The sequence below is a fragment of the Anarrhichthys ocellatus genome, unplaced genomic scaffold, assembly GCF_004355925.1.
Source record: "Anarrhichthys ocellatus isolate YVR2014 unplaced genomic scaffold, GSC_Weel_1.0 scaffold9, whole genome shotgun sequence".
Lineage (NCBI taxonomy): Eukaryota > Metazoa > Chordata > Actinopteri > Perciformes > Anarhichadidae > Anarrhichthys > Anarrhichthys ocellatus.
The window spans coordinates 1,871,899-1,893,193 of NW_022280039.1; the positions used below are offsets into that span (position 1 = coordinate 1,871,899).

General features: G+C 43.9%; 1 protein-coding gene across 3 annotated transcripts in view; it reads right to left on the reverse strand.

The window, feature by feature from the left end:
• The window catches only part of kiaa0825 (KIAA0825 ortholog), a 109,360-nt gene that overhangs the window by 42,433 nt on the left and 45,632 nt on the right, over positions 1–21,295 (reverse strand). For 2 of the 3 annotated variants that reach the window (XM_031848863.1, XM_031848861.1), the window contains exons 20-22: positions 20,474–20,618; positions 18,272–18,427; positions 16,717–16,811 (exon numbers count right to left, since the gene is read on the reverse strand). In XM_031848863.1, the coding sequence (XP_031704723.1) occupies positions 16,717–16,811; positions 18,272–18,427; positions 20,474–20,618 (396 nt within the window). Of the gene's footprint in view, positions 1–16,716; positions 16,812–18,271; positions 18,428–20,473; positions 20,619–21,295 lie in introns of those variants that run through there. The other variant, XM_031848865.1, reaches the window with a different exon arrangement.

Genomic DNA, 21,295 nt, shown 5'->3' on the forward strand with positions numbered 1-21,295 from the left:
AACCAGCCTACGTGTGCGGGTTTGTGTGCAGAAGGGAATAAAGAAATCAACCTTTCAACAACTGAACACAAATAGGAGAGTGTGAAAAAGGGCTAAGCCAAAAAAAAAGAAGAAAGAATCAAAGCACGGGCTGGGAAAAAAATAGGACCACGAGATGATGGTTGGGATTTTTGTTATTGTTGTTGTTGTTGGGGGTACAAAGCCATTACAAAGAGGAGCGTTTAACGTCTGTCTTTCATGTTTGTATCAGTTTGCCCCCCTCTCATTCTACTCCTCCTTCTCTCCTTCCTCTGTAGGTATTTCAGTTGGAGGCGTCTCCTTAGATCTGTGCCTTTTAATGCTGACTGCCGCAAATCTTTTGAGGCCGACTACAAAAGCAAGCTGGCAGTAAACTTTTCCCCCTGAAGGAGAAAGAGAGGAGTGCTGTTTGGGATAGCTCCACTCTGGGGAATCTCCTCCCCGACACGGGCTGATCTGAGGACGCCACTGCCCCTCCCCTGTCCCGACTGCCCCCCCCCCCACACACACACGCACACACACACACACACACACACACACCTGCAACAGCGTTATAGGCTTGTGTGAGTTTGGCGTGGCTACGTGGCACTGGCTCTGTCCATGTAGAGGAAGGGTGCTTTTATGTATTATGGTGCATGTTTATGATGTGCCTTGCTGCATGCATTACACCACATTGCATATGTAAACACAATATTGTGCATAATCGTAGTCGTTTTATTGCAACAGTGCTGTCAGGCTGCTGACTGCAATCCTAGTTTTCTTGGGCGCCCCCCCCTCTCCCTCCTCCTCCCATCAGCCCTCTCTGGGTATAAGGCAGCTCCCCTCCATTGTTGATCTGACTCTGGGCTCTACATTGCTGAGGTGGCGGATTGTTGCGGAGAGATGCCTCTGTCAGGAACGTGCTTATCCTCTCGCTCTAGCCACCCTCTTATACATAAAATATCAAACATCTGAGGGACAATATGCTGACCTGCTGTGACCTCCACATATACGTACGCACACAAAAGGGAGCACACTCAACAACACGCACGCAAACACACACACACCCCGGAAAATAGAGACACACACACACATGCACAGATGAATGCTGGCATACAGTGGCACACACACACACACAAACGCTCAGAGAGCTCAAGTCGGCTCACATCCCCCACTCGTACGTGCTTTGACTTTTTTTCCATCACCACCGCATCCCTCAGATGATGTATTTGCGACATCTGGCGGCGTTCGCTATATTCATGTGTACAGAGATACGTGTGTAGGAGGGATAGAGAGAGAGAGCAGAGAAAAAGAGCCGTGGTTGGCTAAGATGGCACAGCGACTGAGGGAAATCAAGACAAAAAAAGAGCGTGGTAGTGCGAGGTAAAGGACCGCTAATCAGGGGGACATAGACGGACGGATTCATTGGCAAGTTGCGCGCCGTAAAGCCGCAAGCACCCCAAATTCCACAGCAAAAGGCTTGGGTACCCCCTAGTGGGCGCCCAGTGGCAATCTGGAACTTTTGGCGTTGTGGGGGTGTGGCGGAGCTGCGGTGGGCTGCCATGAATCCATAGGGGTCAGAGGTCAGCCTTCTTGAGTTGCGGTGACATCATGACAATGGGACACTTCTAGAGCCTCAGAAACACAAGCTGATCCATTCTGCTGAGGCGAAGGCACCAGGCCCCTCTTTTCCCACACTTTCACACCCTCTGCCAGACAGCGAGAGAGGGAGCGAGAGAGAGAGAGCAGAGGGGTGAATGTGCAGGCCTCACCCCCAGAACCCCCATCCTCCCACCCACATCTCTCTTTCTTTCTCTCCCTCTCTTTCTTTCAGGGGCTAGATTAAAAGAGATGGCTTAATTCTGTCTAATTATCTACCCTTACCCTCACCCTGCTTCCTCCCCCTCTTTTTTTCTCCCTCTCCCCATATCTCAGTGTGTGGATACTAATTACCTGATGTGAATTGTTTCTACTACACAAATAGAAAAAAGAAAAAAAATGATATTCCTGCCTTATAAAACTTTACACATTAGTACCACCGGTATAAGCTTGACATTTTTCTGAGAAATAATCCATCAGTGTACCCATCTTTTCACTATGATACCATGACTGATGATATTCATCACACATTATCAACTTGCTCAGATTATTGCAAGACATAGGGGGAAATAAAGCCTGATGGAAATGCCCTAAACACTGAACGGCTCTGTCGACTAAACCTACAACAATCTCAGCATTAGAAACATTTGATTCATCACTCTAACTGCATTAGCTCAACGACAAACAATACATTTCCCCTCACATGTTCATTTGCTTTATGTAATAGCCCACTACTGCAATCTCTGTGTGCATGTGTTTGTATGCAAGCGTGTGCGACTGCATGCACGTTACATAAGCAGAAATCACATTAATGAGATCATACACTGGTGTTGAAAGTGCTAATTAGTTGCCAGGCTGAGGGTGAGGAAACTAGGCGAGGATCCTAGTGACTTCAACCATTGTTTCCTAATCCCCTCCACACATTCATAATTCATTCCATCATGGACGCCGATGATACAGCGCCGCTCGTTTTGTCTCTTTTTCTTTCTATCTGGTTGGGGAGATGATGGTTCTCTTTTTTTCCCCTTCTGCTCTCTTTCCTTCTTGCTGTGAGGTTTCACTGCGATCATAATAAAATGTGCGAGCGAGGGTATTTTCGCCTCGGGACCCAGCTGTCGGGCCACTTTGACAGCTTCATTTGTGGTGTCGCTCTTTGATCCTTCCTGTCACTGATATCCAACGCCACTGAACATACATTTGCCCCCCAACACAAATAAATAAATAAGTACTGAACTGTGCAGTGCAGATCCAAGTAAGGCGAGATTTTCAAGCTACTTGACTGTTTGCTACATCTGCTGTGAACTCGCTAGCCTCCACCCCCTTTTGCTCTCCCTCCACTGTGGCGATGCATCGGCACCCTCAGGGCTGATCCCTTTGTAAATGCTCTCTGACACACACCCACCTACCCACACACACAAACAAACACACACCGACACACACACACACACACACACACACACACACACACACACAACCCTGTACAGAAATAACTGCAGAATCACTCCCAACATCAACTCCCTTTGCATCTAGTGCATATTCCCAAAGTGCACCATTACTGCATGTACGGAAGAGAGGTGTTGTTAAGATATGAACAGTGAGGTGCAACACTAAACAACAGAAAAATACAGATACACCTGGCATGATATACGGGTTAGGTTACGGTACAGGGAAAAAACAGATAGCAGGAGGGAGAGCCGGAGGGGGACTGATTATGATCGGTGCTGTCAAGTCTGAGATGCTGAGATGACAGATATATCAGCCATATCTGCTCTCAGTGATACAGATACAGAGAGACAGATATCAGCCCACACCGGCCTCCCACTACATGGACGCAACCACCTCAAAAGGAAATGATGAGCCAACAGAATCCAGGGCTGTTACTGTATGGCAAATGGCAAGTTTGTGTACTGAAAATCGGAAAATTATTGAATTTCTTATTCTTATTTCTTTTTCATTCTCATCACGAAACAAATGCTGAACATGTTAATGGGTAACAGAGAATACATTGGCATTTGGGATGTAACAATACAGACGTACACATTATCAACATAATGGGAAACGTTGGTAATGAACTTATCTGCAAAGGTAACAACATGTTGATACAGAACGAGTCTGCAAAACTTTTTTTATGTCTTTTCCCTTCAATACCTGAACTTGCTCATTGCACCTAAAGCATGAATCAACGCTTAAGTATTATGTTCGGGAACTCATCGCACTTGGTTAAGGTTATATCATACGCTTGATTTGATACTTAAAAAATCTCTCCCTAATTATAACTAAAGTGCTTTTGTTGCCTAAAGCTAACTACACATTAGACTAAGGATGAGAACTCATGTCTCCTGTGTCCAATGCTTTGTATGCCCACCACCTACCACAACCTCCGCCCTACAAGATGTGTGCTCTACAAGTGTACCACTTCCCTGACTAGAAAAAACGTTTCCCCGTCAACATAATTCAGGCAGCCATTATGTTTTACTTCAAACGTAACAGGCAAAACCAATAGTAGATACACAGGATTTATCGGAGTCAGGGTTGAACAAGAATGCAACAAGAGATGTGAAAGAGCAGACTATGTTGTGAGACTCTGGTGACTGACTATCCTTTTGGCTCTGTCATATGTTTCTTTTCTGATGTGAAAGGCATGAACACAATTCGCCCCGCTGCAACCATCAGAACTCGGCTTCTCTGCTTCAACAGTAGGTTTTTACCCACTAAAAATGCCTCACTCCAAATCTTTCACAATCAATCACTAGGATCTAGGTGCCTGAAAAATAAGGCAGTTGAATTTCATTGTTGGTATCGCAAGTTCGCAGATATCTTCACAGCTATTCAAAAACATTCAGATTTGTATTTCTAAAATCCACCATAGAAATAACTACATCACAAGTTCATCACATAAGAAAGAATATATTTATCCATTGTTACAAACTTTATTTGGCAAGGACATGTTTAGTCCCGGTAACGCTCAGATTCACATCACATACACTAGATATGGACATGATGTCCATATAGGAGAACCTCCTTGAAGCGTCTTTACTGTTGGCAGGCTCTGCCGCAGGCATTTTGAACTCTCAACCAGGCATCTGGGCATCAGAACTACAGACCGTACAGATACCGTCGGCGGAGGGGAATAGGCCTTCCAAGACAGAAAAAGAGAAGAAAAGAGATAGTGGTGCAGCCCAACTTTCACTCAGAGTAATTTTTCTTTAAGGATCTAAGAATGTGTGTGTGTGTGTGTGTGTGTGTGTGTGTGTGTGTGTGTGTGTGTGATGGAGAGATGGAGAAGAGAAATAGAAAAGGCGAGAGCAGGAAGGGACACACCTTGAGAGAAAGTGAGGATAAGAGGGAGGAGGGGGCAGAGCCACCTTTAAACTTCTACTCCTTTGTCAGATGTGCATAAGTACTGGCTAGGGAGCTGGTGGCAGGCTTACAGTATATGGAGAGCACTGGGAGAGGCTCACCTTGAGGGGAAGAGCAAAAACCTCCAACATCCAGACTCCTTTATGAGACTGTGTAAGAGAATGGATAGATACCTGTAAGGTGCATATGAAGGATAGTGGAAACAGAAAGGCCGCAGAGTGAGGCTAACCTTGAGAACAACGAGGGGCAGGGGGAAGGTCTACCACACTATGATAAGAGGGGCTCCTTCAAAGGGCTGAGGAGGAACACTCAGACAGGAGGGCTAGGCAGGCTGACTGATTGCAAGATACAGCCCAATGGTCACACTCTGACACAGTGAGGGCAGAGACACTGGACACACACACACACACACACACACACACACACACACACACATACCAGGCCCACCACTATATTCCTCTGACCAGCCCTTCATCATTACAAGTCAAACTCAAGATGAAGAGAAGACATATTACAAAACAGATAGAGTGATAGGAGGCCAGATAGGAAGAGACAGTTCAGGGAGGCTCGACAGTAATCTAAATGTCCTTTCCTATGATTGTCATTGGCATTCTTGTAGACTGGCATGTAGCAGTACAATATGTCAAATAACACCACTCACCGTTCAGTCTGCTGTAAAGGGTAGACCTGTTTCCATAATGTCATGAGGAAAGAAAACATCTAAAAAAGATGCTTCCAGCAAGCCTAGGTCCTGCGTCCAAAGAATCCATCAAGATCACTAAATGTCTTTAGTTGCAAATTCAATCAAACAGACTGTTCTTAACAGTCATGACAAAGCCATACAGGGGAACATTTTTTTTAAATGACAGAGAAAGAGAATTGATTCGTGCAAAGGCAATTCACCTCAGAGAAAAAATTCCAAAGCTTTCCCTTTATGTTTCACTTTTTTTTTTTTTCTTTCCCTCCTTCCCCTTTTTCTTTGTCTTCTGTCAAAAACAACTTGGGCTAACATCGCAAGCTGTCACATCAAGGCCATCCCCTGCATCTTACAAAGGGGAGAATTCTGCAGTCGGATGGAGCGGCAAAGCTCTCAGACACCCAACCATCGTTTACACACAGGAGGTGTAAAGATTGAGGAAAGAAAAGGCTTTTTCTATTTGAACCAGAGTTTGTGCCCTGAGGACAAATCCATTATAGCACACGGAAGGACGTTTTCTATGCAATAACTGAATAACTAGATATGGATGAAATGCTCAGAGCATAGCAGATCTAAATTCCAACCTTTTAAGCTATTTAAAAACAATGTAAGAATCTGAAGCATTGAGAATCTTTTTTCTTCCAAATGATTACGGTGTCACATGATTGTTATTCGTCATGTACAGCACAGTACGTAAGGAGGACCCACTCTGAGCATAGCTACGATGTAGCTGCAACATGATCACAACCCAGTGCTATAACAGAGTCTTTCATCATGTCTGAGTGGACAAACACACACACACACACACACACACACACACACACACACACACACACACACACACGCTTTCAACATCAGCAGATGCTTTCAACTATTAACATCATAGAAGCCGGATAAGTGTGCCCCCTCTTTTGCAACAACCACTGGGGAGGTGAGAGGCCTTGTAGCCAACATGCTGAAAGACTGCTCAATGATCAAAGACTCAGAAAAACATGACCCATGATGGTTTCTCTGAGAAGATAGGACAGAGAGGGAGCCAGAGCAGGTAAAAGCATAAAGAGTTGAAAGAAACATATAGTAAAAATCTGCAAAGGTGGGGGAAACATAGAGTGGGAGACAAGGGGAAGGAAGAGTGCAAGCACACACTTACCATTTGTCACTGATAAACACTACCTGCTCACCACACGTACACCTCATGCTGATCTCGCTTGCTTAGATTCTAATTAGAATTGTTCTGAGTTAGTTTGAAATTCATAATTACCGAGGATTTGTCAAGAATGTGCATTTGGATTCCTGAAAATTAGGTTTGGGCTTATTGTTCTTCAATTATTGTGAATTCAGTTTGACATGTAAAAGCATGGTGCGATGGTATTGGGCATGAAACCCAATTAGCTAATGCTGGTTTATCATACTGTCATCACTTACCTTGAGCATGGTAAGATAGAGAGTTTCACACACTTGTCGCAAGAATGTCAAAAGGCTGTCTAAATGTCCTGCTGACTCATGTAATACTGTATTTAAAGCATTTAAAATAAGACATGCCTGTACGGATAAAAGAGGATAGTGATGAGAGCAATGCATACAGGTGAGGAGAGGAGAGGAGAGGAGAGGAGATGAGAGGAGAGGAGAGGAGAAGATGAAAACAGAGGGTTGATTCCAGCTGGAGTGTTCACTCTAGCTGTCTATAGATTTGTCCAGACAAGTGTCCAGACAAGTGTACCTCTGTGCTTACCTGTATGGCACAAGGACAGGAGGGCGGAACAGACTATTTCAATTCAGTGAAAGCGTGTCTGAGTAGGTCTAAGTGTCTGTGTGTGTGTGTGTGTGTGTGATTGCATATCTGTCTGTGAAACAAGAAAAAGAAAGAGAGAGAGAGAGAGAGAGTGATGAAGAAAGGCAAAGAAAAAGTGGAAACAAGTGTAGAGAGAGCCCATGGACAAAAGGTGGAGGCGCAGAGTACAAAGATGACCACATTAGAATATAAATCCAGGGCCTCAAGCACTCTTGGCACTTAAAGAGCCCCTAAAGTCAAGTGTCAACTATTATGTGCCATCAGTGGTGACACAGGGTCACATTGCAGGACGGATGAGGTCAGTAACGGTGCTCACCCTCTCTCTGAACATGCACCATTAAACAGTCCCACAGTGTACAAAAAGGACTAGCTGTCATTTGGGTGGAAAATACGCTTTGCAGTGACAAGAACATCTATCCAGCTTTTTACACAGGATTTCCTTGTACAGGATGAGACGTCTCTGATATTTAATTAGGTGAACACAGTCAATATTTGCATAGACAGATTTAGCTAATGCAATGATATTTTACATAATATGCAACACGTGCATTAAAGGTGGTAACACTTACAGATGTACCTCATTTCCTCCGATTAACTATCAAACAGGTACAAACAGAACACATAGGCAACATGCTGAATGTATAAAACGGCTCAGTTGTTTGCTGCTAAACCAGCTCTGTAATTACCTGACGGATGTTTTAATTGTCGCATGTTCTACTCTTAATATTACTCAATGCTTTAGCAGCCCTCCAAGTGAGATTGATTGGATAAATCTGTCGGAATTATGGGAAAACAGGAGGCCTGCCAATCAGCGATGTGTGAGTGAGTTTGTGTGTGTGTGTGTGTGTGTGTGTGTGTGGCTGGGGACGTGCCAGCACATGAGCACATGTACATGTTTGTTCGGAAGTGTGCATATCAATGTGTGTGTATGTGAGAAAGTATATAGGGCTGACAGCTGGGCTTGTTCAAAAGGCTTACCGAACATTCTGCCTGTTTGGGAAGCAACAAGCGCACAGTCTATCTGAACAGGGATCTAAAACCTGTGTCAACAGCATAGTACAACTGGTGTAAACAGCCACTGAGTAAACATGCGATCATTCACATACCAATGGAGAAGCAGCTCTGATTTATTTTAGTGTAATACGCTACAGTATAAGAGGTGACAAAAAGACAACTGTATTTGTCGCAGGGCGAACAGAAAGAGTTAATAAAGACTAACGCTCCAATTCTGAGATACCATCGTTTGTGTTTTCATGTTGTCATGTGTTGTGTGCGTTTCTCCGTGCAAGTATACTCTGTTTGTGCTTGCCGTTTGTGCATTTGTGTATATCGGATGTCAATGTGTGTACACGAGTATGATGCTGCACTGCGTGTCTGTGTGTGTGTGGACATGTGTGTCAGTTCATCAGCATGTCGGCATCACAGCCCTTCTCTAAGTCCCAGATTAACAGTGACAGGCAGAGATCCCTCTAATTATCTCTTCCTGGACCACATGCAAATGGCAGAGTCGAGCGTAGCGCAGTGATTGGCTGGGGCAGCCTGGGCGCTGCCGACGGGCTAATGAGCCTGGCGACAGGATACAACCTCGTGATGTACCGCCGAAACAAAACCTCGCCGTCACACACGTTCGTTCACACAGTAGCGCGCACAGACATTATGTTTTAAGCATTGAGCTGCATGATGCCCTTTTTGAGAGTGACGTACACTGAATGAGTATAGAGACGTCTTGAACATGATATTTAACAAAATCTAAATTTAGCTCTTACACGTTTTTCCAAGGGGATGATATCTCTAACCACTTTGCTGCAATGGTGCATCAGCACACACATATGCAAATACACATTAACATTAACAATTGTCTTTGTATATGTAAAATTACTATTATTCATTCAATCACTAGCAATATCAGCGTTAAAACACTGAGTCTTACAGTATACTCCTTCAATACACTCATCAAACAAACATGAAAGCTAGAAGCCTAACTCAGCGTCACTTCCAGAGGGTCTGAATAAAGATGGCACACGGAATAGGATGGTAAGAAAATGATGGACTAGAACAGACGGTCACAGTCTGGCTGTTTACAATGGACTGCTGTAGTCAGCTAAAGAGTCAACTCAGTAAATCAGCAGGAAACATGGCACCAGCGTCAAACAGTCCATCGTGTCTTGAACTGAGTCCCAGTCCATCTTAACTGGTTGACAAAACTGGTTCCAGGGGCATTTTGCTGACAGAGCTTACAAAAACAAATACCCAGTGGACATGCAATCATTTCTAAGCAAAAGTTCCCAAAGTCAGTTATGGTGACGAAATACCTGCTGGTAAGAAGTGTAGTTCATATCATCTCAGCGAACATTGTGCTGTGGCAATACTATGTTTTTGTGTTTGCAGTGATATCTAATTTTTAGATAATAGTAAACATTAATACTACTAGGATCCCAATGACAGCCCATAATTTCACTCAATGTAATGTGGCAAGGCTCAATTGGTGTTTTCTTGAGACACTCATCATTTTGAGGAGGCTGTACCAGAGATGACAGACTCTAACCGGGCTGTCATTAGTTTTTGCTTCTGATTTTCACAATGAAAAACAAAAACAATAGTGTTAAATAGGCCATGAAGTTGCTGAATCACAGCTCTCTTCATACAGTATTTATAGGAACCTGTTTTAAATAGCTGCACATAAGGGCCGTGTAGCAAAGAATGATCTTGCCAGAGAGTAGTTCTGCTTTGTGGTGTCATCCCTAAAATTCTGGCATAAAACAACAGAAAATCCTCAACTCCACCATCAATTACACACACTGAAGACAAAGCATGGCTTTCTATCGCCGTGTGGAGCACTGTCCTTATATTTGTACCATTAAAGTACCCCAGTGTATTTGGGAAGCCTTGTGACTTGCCATTTTTAATCAGGAACGGGTGGCTTTGTTTTGTCCCTGTTCCATCCTTGGAGGGCTTTGCAGTAGATCAAGTGGTATTTTCATTTAGCTCTGGTGCACAGAGTCTTTCCAACTATTTAGCCATCCAAAGTTGGAAGTTGGAAAAATCATTTATCTTATGAAATTATCCAAAATCCCAATATCTGTGAAAAAGAGGTCAGGTGAAACCGCAGAAAGTTCACAATACACAAGGGATAACCAGATAATCCTGTTGAAAAGCTTGCCTTGTGGCATAAGTACCTTGCGCAGACAATCCTGTCAGTGAATACGGCGATATTATTGTAGCTATTGTTAACAATTGTAACCAATTCAAACCCTTTGGGAGTGGAGATTGCAGCAGTGAAATGGTTTGAATGTGATATGTGATATAATAACCAGAAATAGATGGGAAAACTCATTTACACATGGCTGCATATCCATGAAGGAGGCATGCGCATTCCACATGCTGAATGTGACCCTGAATGCTCTGTACAGAGGAAATAACAGGCGGAAGTGTTACTTTGTCAGCACATACACTTAGAGCCGGACAAAGTGAACACATATTCCTCGGCTTAACCAATGTAAAATCTTTGCTTTGTAAAATCTTCTCTATCAACTTTCATATTTAATAGGTTACAAGACAATCTGGATAGCTGAGGTTCGAAAAAAAAAAAAAACATTCACCTTATAAGCACCTGATAGTACAGAGAACAGAGCAATGTGCAGTAATGACGGATGTCTTGTGCCTCTAGAATGGTTTGACCATGACCGCTCTCTGAGAAGATGGATTTGCCTCGACCCTCCAGATCGTTTTTAGAGAGACAAGACAAATATTTCAGATGTATCAAACCGAGGCATCACGATGGAGGTGAGAGGAGGTAAAGGGAGACTTAGAGATAAATACAATATAGGGGAGAGGGTGGAGAGAGAGAGAGAGAGAGAGAGAGAGAGAGAGAGAGAGAGAGAGAGAGAGAGAGAGAGAGAGAGAGAGGGAGAGAGGTGGGGGAGTAAAAGTGTGGCCGGCCGGCCTGCCTGCCTGGCTGACAGTTGACTCTGTTGGATGTGACTTTCACAGTCTGCTGGCGGTTTGTGTGGAAGCCATCACATCTGTGACTGGCCGTTTGATTAATGAGCCTCTCAGCTTGTCTGTGCAGTTTGAGGAGGGGCCACGGCCTTATCCCAGGCATCACTGATTTATTCGCCTTTGGAGCAAACCTCCAAATATCACACACACTGAAATATAAGAGCGAACATTCACACACATGCAGGCAGACACATGTACGCCCTCCATGATATGCATACAGTATACAAGTTGGTGCAGTGCAGATGCGTACGCACACAGGCAGGCTTGGAGAGAGACTTGTGCGCACCGCCACCTGCTTACGGCTAATGAAATCCTCAATGTGTCAGGGCTGTCCAGGGGTAGCGAAGACAAAACACACCATGTATAACCAAGCAGACAAAAGATGTATTCTGTCTCCAACAACACAAACTCCCATCCCTAGCTGTCAGTCAGCAGAGGGGACACACACAAGGGGATCGACGAGAGAAGAAAGAAGCCCTTCCTCAATGACACATCACACTCTCCTGATTTTCAAAAGTGACAAGTCTTTTGAATTTCTGGCCTCGCAAGACGGAGAGCCTGATGATGGCTTGAGAGCGCTTCTTCTTGTTTCTTTGGCAGCGGCAGCCATGAAATGTCACTCTGGCTAACCTTGAAGCTCTTTTCCTCCTGTGTTGTTTAATGCTTCCAAGACTAGGGCAACCGACTGCTCAAAATGGTACGCTAACATCGCCCTTTAAGTCAGATAAATGATTCCAGAAGTCCTTCCAGGTACATAAATGTGCATTAGCATGTGCATACCCTCTAACAGACCCGTTCATGTACTCAAGCGCACACACACACACACACACACACACACACACACACACACACACACACAAAGCCCCACCAACCACGAGCGCGCACCCCCCCCTCATTCCCTGAAGCGTAAAGTAAGACCATTAATCCAGACACACTGAGATCCAGCTTCTCCCCAGGTTGATCAGCGTCCGTGGAGGAAGACGAACATTCTGACATATTTGTTTTTATTTTATTCCCTGAGAAAAAGGCCCGCCATATGGCAGAGCCCAGGAACAGATGGCTATTGCCCACTTCCTGAAAGCACAAGCGTCTATCGCTGCAATTTAAGGAGCCGCTCAAGCAAGAGAATGCCACAGACTGGCATTTTTCCACAAACTGCTATTGTTATGGACCTGAGGGGTAATGGCAACAATGAGACAATGCAGAGGAACTGCTTTAGTGTTCAGTAGTTACAGTGTAGCTTACCATATTAAGCTACAAAAGCTATGGGTCAATGCTGCTAGCACTCTCTTACTGGCAATGTGTGATATAAAATCGTGAGAACGAGTGCTCACGCCGAACATTAGCGGTAAAAATAGCACAAAACATTATATCTAACTTTGTTGGCCAAAGATGTACGGTTTCCTGGTCAATGTATGAAGTCTGTTGTCCCATGTTGGTTCTCGGAAAACGGTACCTGGAGCGGTGGACCAGCATTGTATATGTAAGCATGAATGTCCTTGGATGATATTAGGTCCTTATGATAGAGTGGAGGAGCCGCCCTGTGACACATCAAGCTTCATCTCTCATACTCGGCTACCTGTTATCAACCAGGTCAAGGGACCTTCTCTGACATACAGACATAAGGAAAGTGTCTCAAAAAGTCACCTTGGCAGATGACAGTTAAAATGTGACTTTCCTCTGTGGCGATGCTCCGCGCTTCTTTCAGAGATTTGCTTTTGTTTTCTTGGATGAAAAGGAAAAATGACAGAACAGACTGTGGTTTATGAAGGCCTTGGGACACAAAAAAAGAAAGAGAAGGGCCACCATTGCTTCCATTAATTCCAACATAGTACATAGGGGTAGTGTTGCTTTGCACTTTTCCATACAAACGTCTGCTGTGAAAGAGTAACACGTGTTCATTCAAGAAAAGAGGATTTCAAAGGGTAACCAAGGACAAACAGAGGAGTTATCCATAGATCACTAGTTTAAGAGAAACTATAGTTGAGTCACTTAGCACTTTGACGCCGTGCTGCCAACAATGGCTCATAGTTTAAAGTTAAAGGTGTGAGGGAATGTGGACACATTTCCATCCATAGATCATGACAATTAGCACAAAAAACCTTGGTGAGTAATTTGTTCAAGGTGAAATGTCAAGCGCATATTTAACCTGGGTATGTAATGCCATTGCTCCTGGCTTTTCAGAAAAGAACCTTGCTCTAAAGCTGCTATAGACTCATACTAAAGGAACTGAGTGAATACACATCAGGATGGTTGATCCTATTGAGGTCTGCCATTGACCATAATTACTGTAATATGTGGTATTTCTGCAGTATTCTTCTTTGCATGAGTCAACTGTACAAATCTATCAGAGTCTAGAGGTCCCCAACCTGTTTCCCAAGGGACCCCTTTTATATTATTGAGTAAACGGACTCGTGACATTCTTTCATATCATACTCAAGACGTACAATAAAAGTACAAAACAACTGATAAACTGTACAATTAACCCAAAGAGTGAATGCAAAAACTGTCGGAGCTTTGTGTAAAATGAGCGATTTGGATAAACAGATTATTTTCTGTGAATACTTCTGTAGATTTTGTACAGGGCCTGCAAATGTGGGTACAACTAGGCTAGAGCCTCAGTTCTGACTTTCAGTCAACCAGTTATCCTCCCAGTCAGTCAGTCCATCATCTATACATCACAAGACCTGCCATCAAAAAAGACCAACAGGCTAGTCAGCCTCTTAGCCATTGGGTCAAAATACCTTTCAGCCTGTCATAAATCCACCTAAACTATTCCACTAATAGCTGCCTCTTACTGTACATCCATTGCACCAAGCAGTAAGTACCTAACCAAGCTAGTCCACCAGTTACTCAGCCATTTAGCCAGCAAATAAGCAGGCTAAAAAAAGTTAGCCCACCCACAAGTCGTCCATCTATCCATTCAAACTTCCAGCCTGCAAGGAAGCCAGGTCAGCCAGTCAGCCAGTCAACCCTGGGGGTCCTTCGGTGGTATTAATCAGTCTGGTTTCTGCTGAAAAGCTCAATCTGCACATGATGGATGATCCGTCGTGCAGAGGGAACCGAAGTGACAGGTGACAAAGAAGGACACACACACCTGTATAAATCCACTCTCCCTCCTGTCTGGCTACACCGTCAAGGTAGCAAGGGTGAAAGTGAATGTGTGTGTGTGTGTGTGTGTGTGTGTGTGTGTGCGTGTTTATACGTGTGTGCAGGCGCAAGTGTCTCCGCATGTGTCCTGCTCTGCTAATGAAGTCATCTGAACAGTGATTTAACAGCCCTGGTGTAAAAGCCTACCGCCCTTAACTCATAGCCTTGCTCCATTAGAATGTGATATAAACCCTGGGCACAATAACTGTCCTGCCACTGTAACAATATATAGGGGGCCAATGGGCCACACTGCTAACTCACAGTCAAGGGAGTGAAAATATATTGGCTGTGTACAGGGAAGGGAAGTCATTCAAGGAGAATAAAACTCATAAGACGGAAAATACAGAACATCACAAGGTCACATTGACGGGTGTTGTTATACAGTATGGGACAACGCCATTACTATTAACATTGTCAAGAGCGTAAGATTATATCTTCTAGTTTGTCCAGCAACTGGAGGCAGTAAAAGAGTAATTGTGAAAACAGCCACGGGCACTTCAGCCTGCGGTTACGCAGAGAGCATTATCCTTATCTGCACTAACAAATGGATCATACGATCCGACATCAGTGTGCTTATCCCGTGAATGGTCCTCCATGGCTTGAGAGATATTTTTGAGTCGAAGATGGATCTGAGGAAAACTTTGACAGCTTACATGTCGCCAGCCGTGAAACTAACTTCCTGCTCGGTGCGAGCGTCTCAGGCAGAACCAAAGCCGTTCTCCAAATCCTCCATGAAATCTGCTCCTCTGGCCCAACAAAGAGAGGCTAATGAGGCAAATGGCAGAATCTCAGACACTTTGATACTTTGAGATTAGGGGTGAATTATATAACCTTTACCCCCCCCCCCCCCCATCCTTCCTTGTACTTTTTGGTGCCTTGTCAGTATTGACTGCTCTCTCTCTCTCTCTCTCCGTGTCACTCACAATCTCAAACTGCATCCAATCTCCTCTTTTTTTTTTTCTCCCTCTTCCTATCTGACTTCACTGCATTCAGTTTCTATTCATGTATGCCCCGACACTAATTTGGCTCAGACAAGCAATGACAGTATCTGTTTTAACATGCAACAAAGCAGCATGTAAGGGGAGGAAGAATGGAGTGTGGGTGTATGTGAGAAGAGGAGGTAGAGGCACGAAGGCGACAAAGCTCGTCACGGCAGAGCACAGAGCCGCGTACTTCACCCTTATTAGACCTGTGTCCTTGGCAGATGCAGAGCTTGCCCTTTGTTAGAAAGGTGTGTGTGTGTGTGTGTTACAATGGTGGTGATTTAGAATGGATTGGGCGTATAGGCGTGGAGACAAGGTGCAGTAGCCCCATGGCTCCCTGATAGCTGGCAGCGTGACAGCTGTGAATGGAGAACAGGGAACAGCCTGAAGTATTGCCATCTAATATGTGTCACATACCTGCATAAATATTTATGCCCATTGCAGAGCAGAACAGGAGAGGAGGGGGGGAAGGGGAAGATAGGACAAGAGTGGTGGACTTGGATTGAAAAACTCTTCAATCAGATGACACTAAGATCTGAGCTAGCCACTCTTTTTCAAATCTTTAACAACCTGTTCTGGCTGTTTCAAGGCCTGGCAAGTACATGAACAGCAGGCATGCCTCAATTAGCGAAATCTGCAACACATTTTGTCCATACAGACAGTCAGCCACACGTGCATTAACAAAGACAGAATCCCATGATTCAACACACGCAGGATATCATAGCACTTCAATATCCTTTTTCCAAAGAGTTCTTTCCACAGCTCAGCCTCCATTGTGGAAGCCACAGGAGCCCTTGGCCTTTGAACAAAGTGGAAGTTTGAACCTCTGATGAAGAGTAGCTGGGCTATATGATCCCCAATGACTGGAGCTTATGCCGAAGTTAAGTCAAATAGGGAATTTGGGGATGGAGGGAAACTTGCCTCCGGAGTCCCAAGTGAACGGCTAATTTTGTACAGGTATAAACACGACTGATGCAGCACGTGTCTCTTTGGGCGGGGCTTTTGTTTCATAAAAAGACTGCTCAACAACAAAAACAAGGATCATAATAAAAACATGAAAACACAAATACTCACACCTGCATTTGCATGTGCATACACACACACAACTGTCAGTGAACATGTGTATATGAGCGTTTTACCTGTTGGCCAGCAGAGTTTTGAAGGTGACCTGACTCATGCCCTGATACGCTGGCAGCAGCCTCGGCCAGTCCCATGCCCAATCGACCGCTGCACTCTGTTGATGTATGAGGATAGGGTATTGTTAGTTATTAATCAGGGTTAATACCATCAGTGCATTACCGCTCCAGCTGGGACCCACTAACAAAGGAGGAAGGGGGTCCCCAGCACAGGCTACCGACACCAGGCGATCAATCATGTCCGCACAAGAAGGTTTTTATTCCAATAAGACAGCAATTAATTTATAAATCCATTTGGGGGGATGTAGCCATCATTTATAGAAAGATAAATCAATTTTGGGAGGGAGTCGTTACTCTTGTGACTGCTTGGCTTTTTTTCTTACCGTCTTCAATGGCACCCCGCCAGACCCCCCCTCCTCCTTCTCGCTCTCTCTCTCTCTCTCTTTTTTTCATAAACACACACACATGTACTCACACACACAAACACACTTGGCACTAGCACCATATTGGGAAAGCAAATAAAAATCAGATTGCTTTGATTGCCAAAATGTCACTCTTAACTCCAGGCTGAGTTTTATTGACAAAAGGAGGAGAACTCCACTTGTTCCCTCCATCCATCCATCCCCCCTCTGCTCCTTCCTCACAGGTGATTGATGGATGTAACTTTTTTTTCCTTCCACCTGCCATTTTATTTGACAAACAACACAGGCACCTGAAGCGGAGAAGGCATTTTAATCATTCTCTTAATAGGGTGTTTCTATGCAAAGCTATGCAGCCTCCTGCGATAAGCCAAAAACAGGCAAAGTCTTAGGATTAAAACGTGTCTGCTCTTGAAAACAATAGCGGAATCACAGCTACATAACAAGAGATGTGATGTGTGTATAAATACATCTGATCTGTTTTAAAAAAGTAAAAACATAAACACACAAGACTGTCTTGAGGAAGTACTGGCTTCTGTTAATTGTTTTGTGTGATATCAGCAGTATTTCCCTTGATAGTAGGAGAGATATGAGGGGGAAAGCTGACAACTCTCACATTGAGCTAAAACTACCTGTAGCTAGACTTATCCCCTTTATGGAGAAAATATCTAACAATTAACTGAAAAATCACGGTGACACTCCTGGGGATATGTTTGGGGTAAGAGGGTATACGGTTCAAAGCCCCAAAGAAGTGCACTTTAAGACTGCACTCTCCTTTGACATTACTCTTTCTTTTATGAAAAAGAAATCTTCTCTCATCTTTTCACCTTTTCAGTGCGCTTTTCTTCCTGTCAGCCTAACTCCTGCCTGGAAAAAGCAGCGACCTATGGAGAATAGGAAAGCCGAGCCCCAGAAAGACCTGACAACTTCAGAGATTGCCAGAGTATCCAGTTCGCTAGAGACTCAAACAGCTCCTAACCTTCAACATTAAGCTTCTGGCCTCGGGAGGAAGTTAAAATGACACCGCCCTGCACATTACAAGTACACCCCCACAGTACAAAGTCTGGAGACATGAAATAAATCCACGATTTGCTACCAAAATAAACTGTGATGATGACTTTTAAACATGCTTGACGAACCTGATGCAGCTTCTTCTTGCCAATGTGGTCAAATTGGTGGAGAGGATTGAAACCGTCTGTGTCCGCGTGACTCTCACAGCCGAGGTCAAAGTTTATCGAGTGAGGAGGATTATCGGGCGAGTTTGTGCTTCCACTCAGTTCAAACATCAGTAGTTCCTGTGTCCAAGACGGAAGTGGAAAGAAAAGGCAGAAACACAAGAGAGACAGAGGAGGAAGGTTATAAAAGACATCTTATGACAGAAAGACTGACAATACATTCAATAAAAAAAAGGCTGACAAACTGAGACCAACAGGGAGAGGCCAAAAAGTTATTTACAAGAAAAACTTCTTGCAACAGAGGATACGCAAGGCCATTCAGAATACAGCCTACTGACATTATTGCTTTTAGCTTGTGAAAATGATAATGCACTTTTGAAAGTTTGTATTCCATGGACATCCAGTTTGACTTACACAACAAAAGTTCATACTGCACTTTTTTCTAGACAGTCATAGTAATGGGCAGAATGGTCTCCATCTCCATATTTTCAAATTAACCCGCCTCAAAAAAGTTTAATTAACCAGAGCTGTTCAGAAAAAGAGTAATGAAAACACAGATCACACCCGTATATACTGTAGATGATGTGTGTGGATGTAGAGACAGAGCACCAGAACGCTTTCTACTTTTGTTTCTGTAACCTTTGCTGTGGTTGCTTGGTGCAGATGTCTTGCAAGATGTACAGTATAAAGTAATGAGTGTGTGTGTGTGTGTGTGTGTGTGTGTGTGTACATGGGCATCCCGGTGTGAATTCACTATATTCCCATCCGTCAGCTTGACATGGCCTCTGAACCTCCAATCCCTCCACCTCACCGCCAGCCCGGTCTGTCCCTGACCTTTGTGTTCCTGCCTCGACCGTGGGAGGGTAGAGATACTCGGGCTGGTAGGAGGGTAACTCAGAGCATACTTTGGAATCCCATTCACAACCTATTAAATTGCTACGCAGAGTTATAGCTGTTCACGGATCCCATCAATAGCAGCATAACATATATGGTGCTTGTGTTTGTGTTATTCTTCGGTGTGGTAATAGACAGTCTATAGGAGGACCGTGTCTGTAATAGTCACATGAGCACCAACCAGACGCGGTTTCTCCTTGCTCTTTAGAAAACCCTATCGCCGCACCCATAACTTATATACATACTATATATATACTACGCTGTGATGATCACTGAAGGTTTGGAATGTGTTTTGTTTCTGATGGTATTCTGCAAAAGCAATTGCCCATTCAAAGATAATTAAAGTTAAGAATAAGTCTGTTGATAATATATATTTCTGAATATCAACACATTCCATTAAAAGACCAAAACCAACAATTGATTAATTAGCCAAAGACTGATATAGTTTATTCCTATGTGCCATACAGCGCTGTTGTTTTCGAAAATAACTAATAGAAACATTTCAGTCAGTCCGAATGTTGAATTTGGTGACGTTCTTCATTACATTTAACATGGGCGGTGAAGTTTATTGTGTAAATAATGTAATTCATCCCACATACACATCCTGCTGCCATAAACACTAGAGCACCAAATCTGCAGCAGAACAAAATGGTCCCTAACAAAGACACTTTTATATTTACTAAAAGATGACAGTGTCTACTTAACAATTAATAATCTGTCAACTTTTTTAAAATTTGTATGTCCTCAGTAGGAAACCTTTGTGCCTGAATGTTACAGAACTGGTGGGGAAGCTGGAAAGAATTGGGAAACGGACTAAAAAACTTGTTTTACCAACTGTGTACTTAAGCGAAACCATCACTAAAGTCCCTGTCTATATAAATCTACTCCGATGAACGTGGGCACTTTATAGAAAACTTCTACTTTTCATTCTGTTAAACTTTTATTCTCTGAAGTCTGTTTAGCTAAAATAACTTCTACTTGAGATTTGAAAAAAAGAAGAACCACTGCTCTTTCTCACTCAGATCTCCTCCAAAGAGTTCTATACTAAACGTGGTAACTCCATGTGGTCCCCTCTACTCTACATGTGGTGAGCGTATAATACAGGAAATCACTGTCGGTTTGCACCCTTGAGGTCACCTGAACAACAGAAGATCAGAACAAGCAGACTGCACACAAGCAGCAGCCCTCTTCCCTCTGTCTCCCCCTCCTGAACAGCCTGCGGCCTCAGGCCAGCAGCCACCTAATTGCTGGGGAGAGGGAGTGCTTCCCTACCTCATTGCCTTGGATGATGTGATAGATCTGCCTCAGGTAGTCGCTGCCACCTGCTTTGTGGCAGACCTCCAGTAGCATCAGGCCTATTTTCTGCTCAGTCAGTTCAGCCGCAGCGACTCCGCTTTCCTTTCCTCGCTCAAACACACTGAGAGAGAAGCAGAGATGGGAAAAGGAGGAGGTGGGAGAGTGGGGCAAAGAGAAAGGAAGCAGGAAGGTGTCAGCTTGTATCTCTATGCCACCTCTGGCTGAGGAAGTGTTTTCTAGTTTAGAGAAGAATTTGGGGTAAAATTTGGAGTTTGCTATACCCAAGAAAATTAACTGAAATACGACTCCTGAGTTCAGAATTAATTTTTTTTTTTCTGTCTTTAGAGACATTTTTCGCTCCACAGGGCAAATTAAGTTAAAATGCAAAAAACTATATTTGTTCGCTCCACTAAACATTCTGAAAACCAGTCTGGTCAAGGCTAACTCAAGTGAGAAATACAGTCAAATTATTCAGGGTTAGACAACAAAATAATTGTCACCGTTTTCATTACCATTCATGAGATACATAGGGGAATTTTGACCAAAGGATGTTGGTGCACTAAAAGCGGTTGGTGTGTGTGTTCTTCGGCGCATATGTGTGTGTGTGTGTAATTGTGTGTCAAGGTCCTCATGCATGTACGGTCCTCAACCCTGGCAGACGCCCGCATCGTTTTCCTGCCCTTCCTGTATGGATGGATATCACACTACCGTCCATCAAACCTTCCCCTTCACATACACTTCCTGTCATTGTTCTCTCTCTCTCTCTCTCTCTCTCTCTCTCTCTCTCTCTCTCTCTCT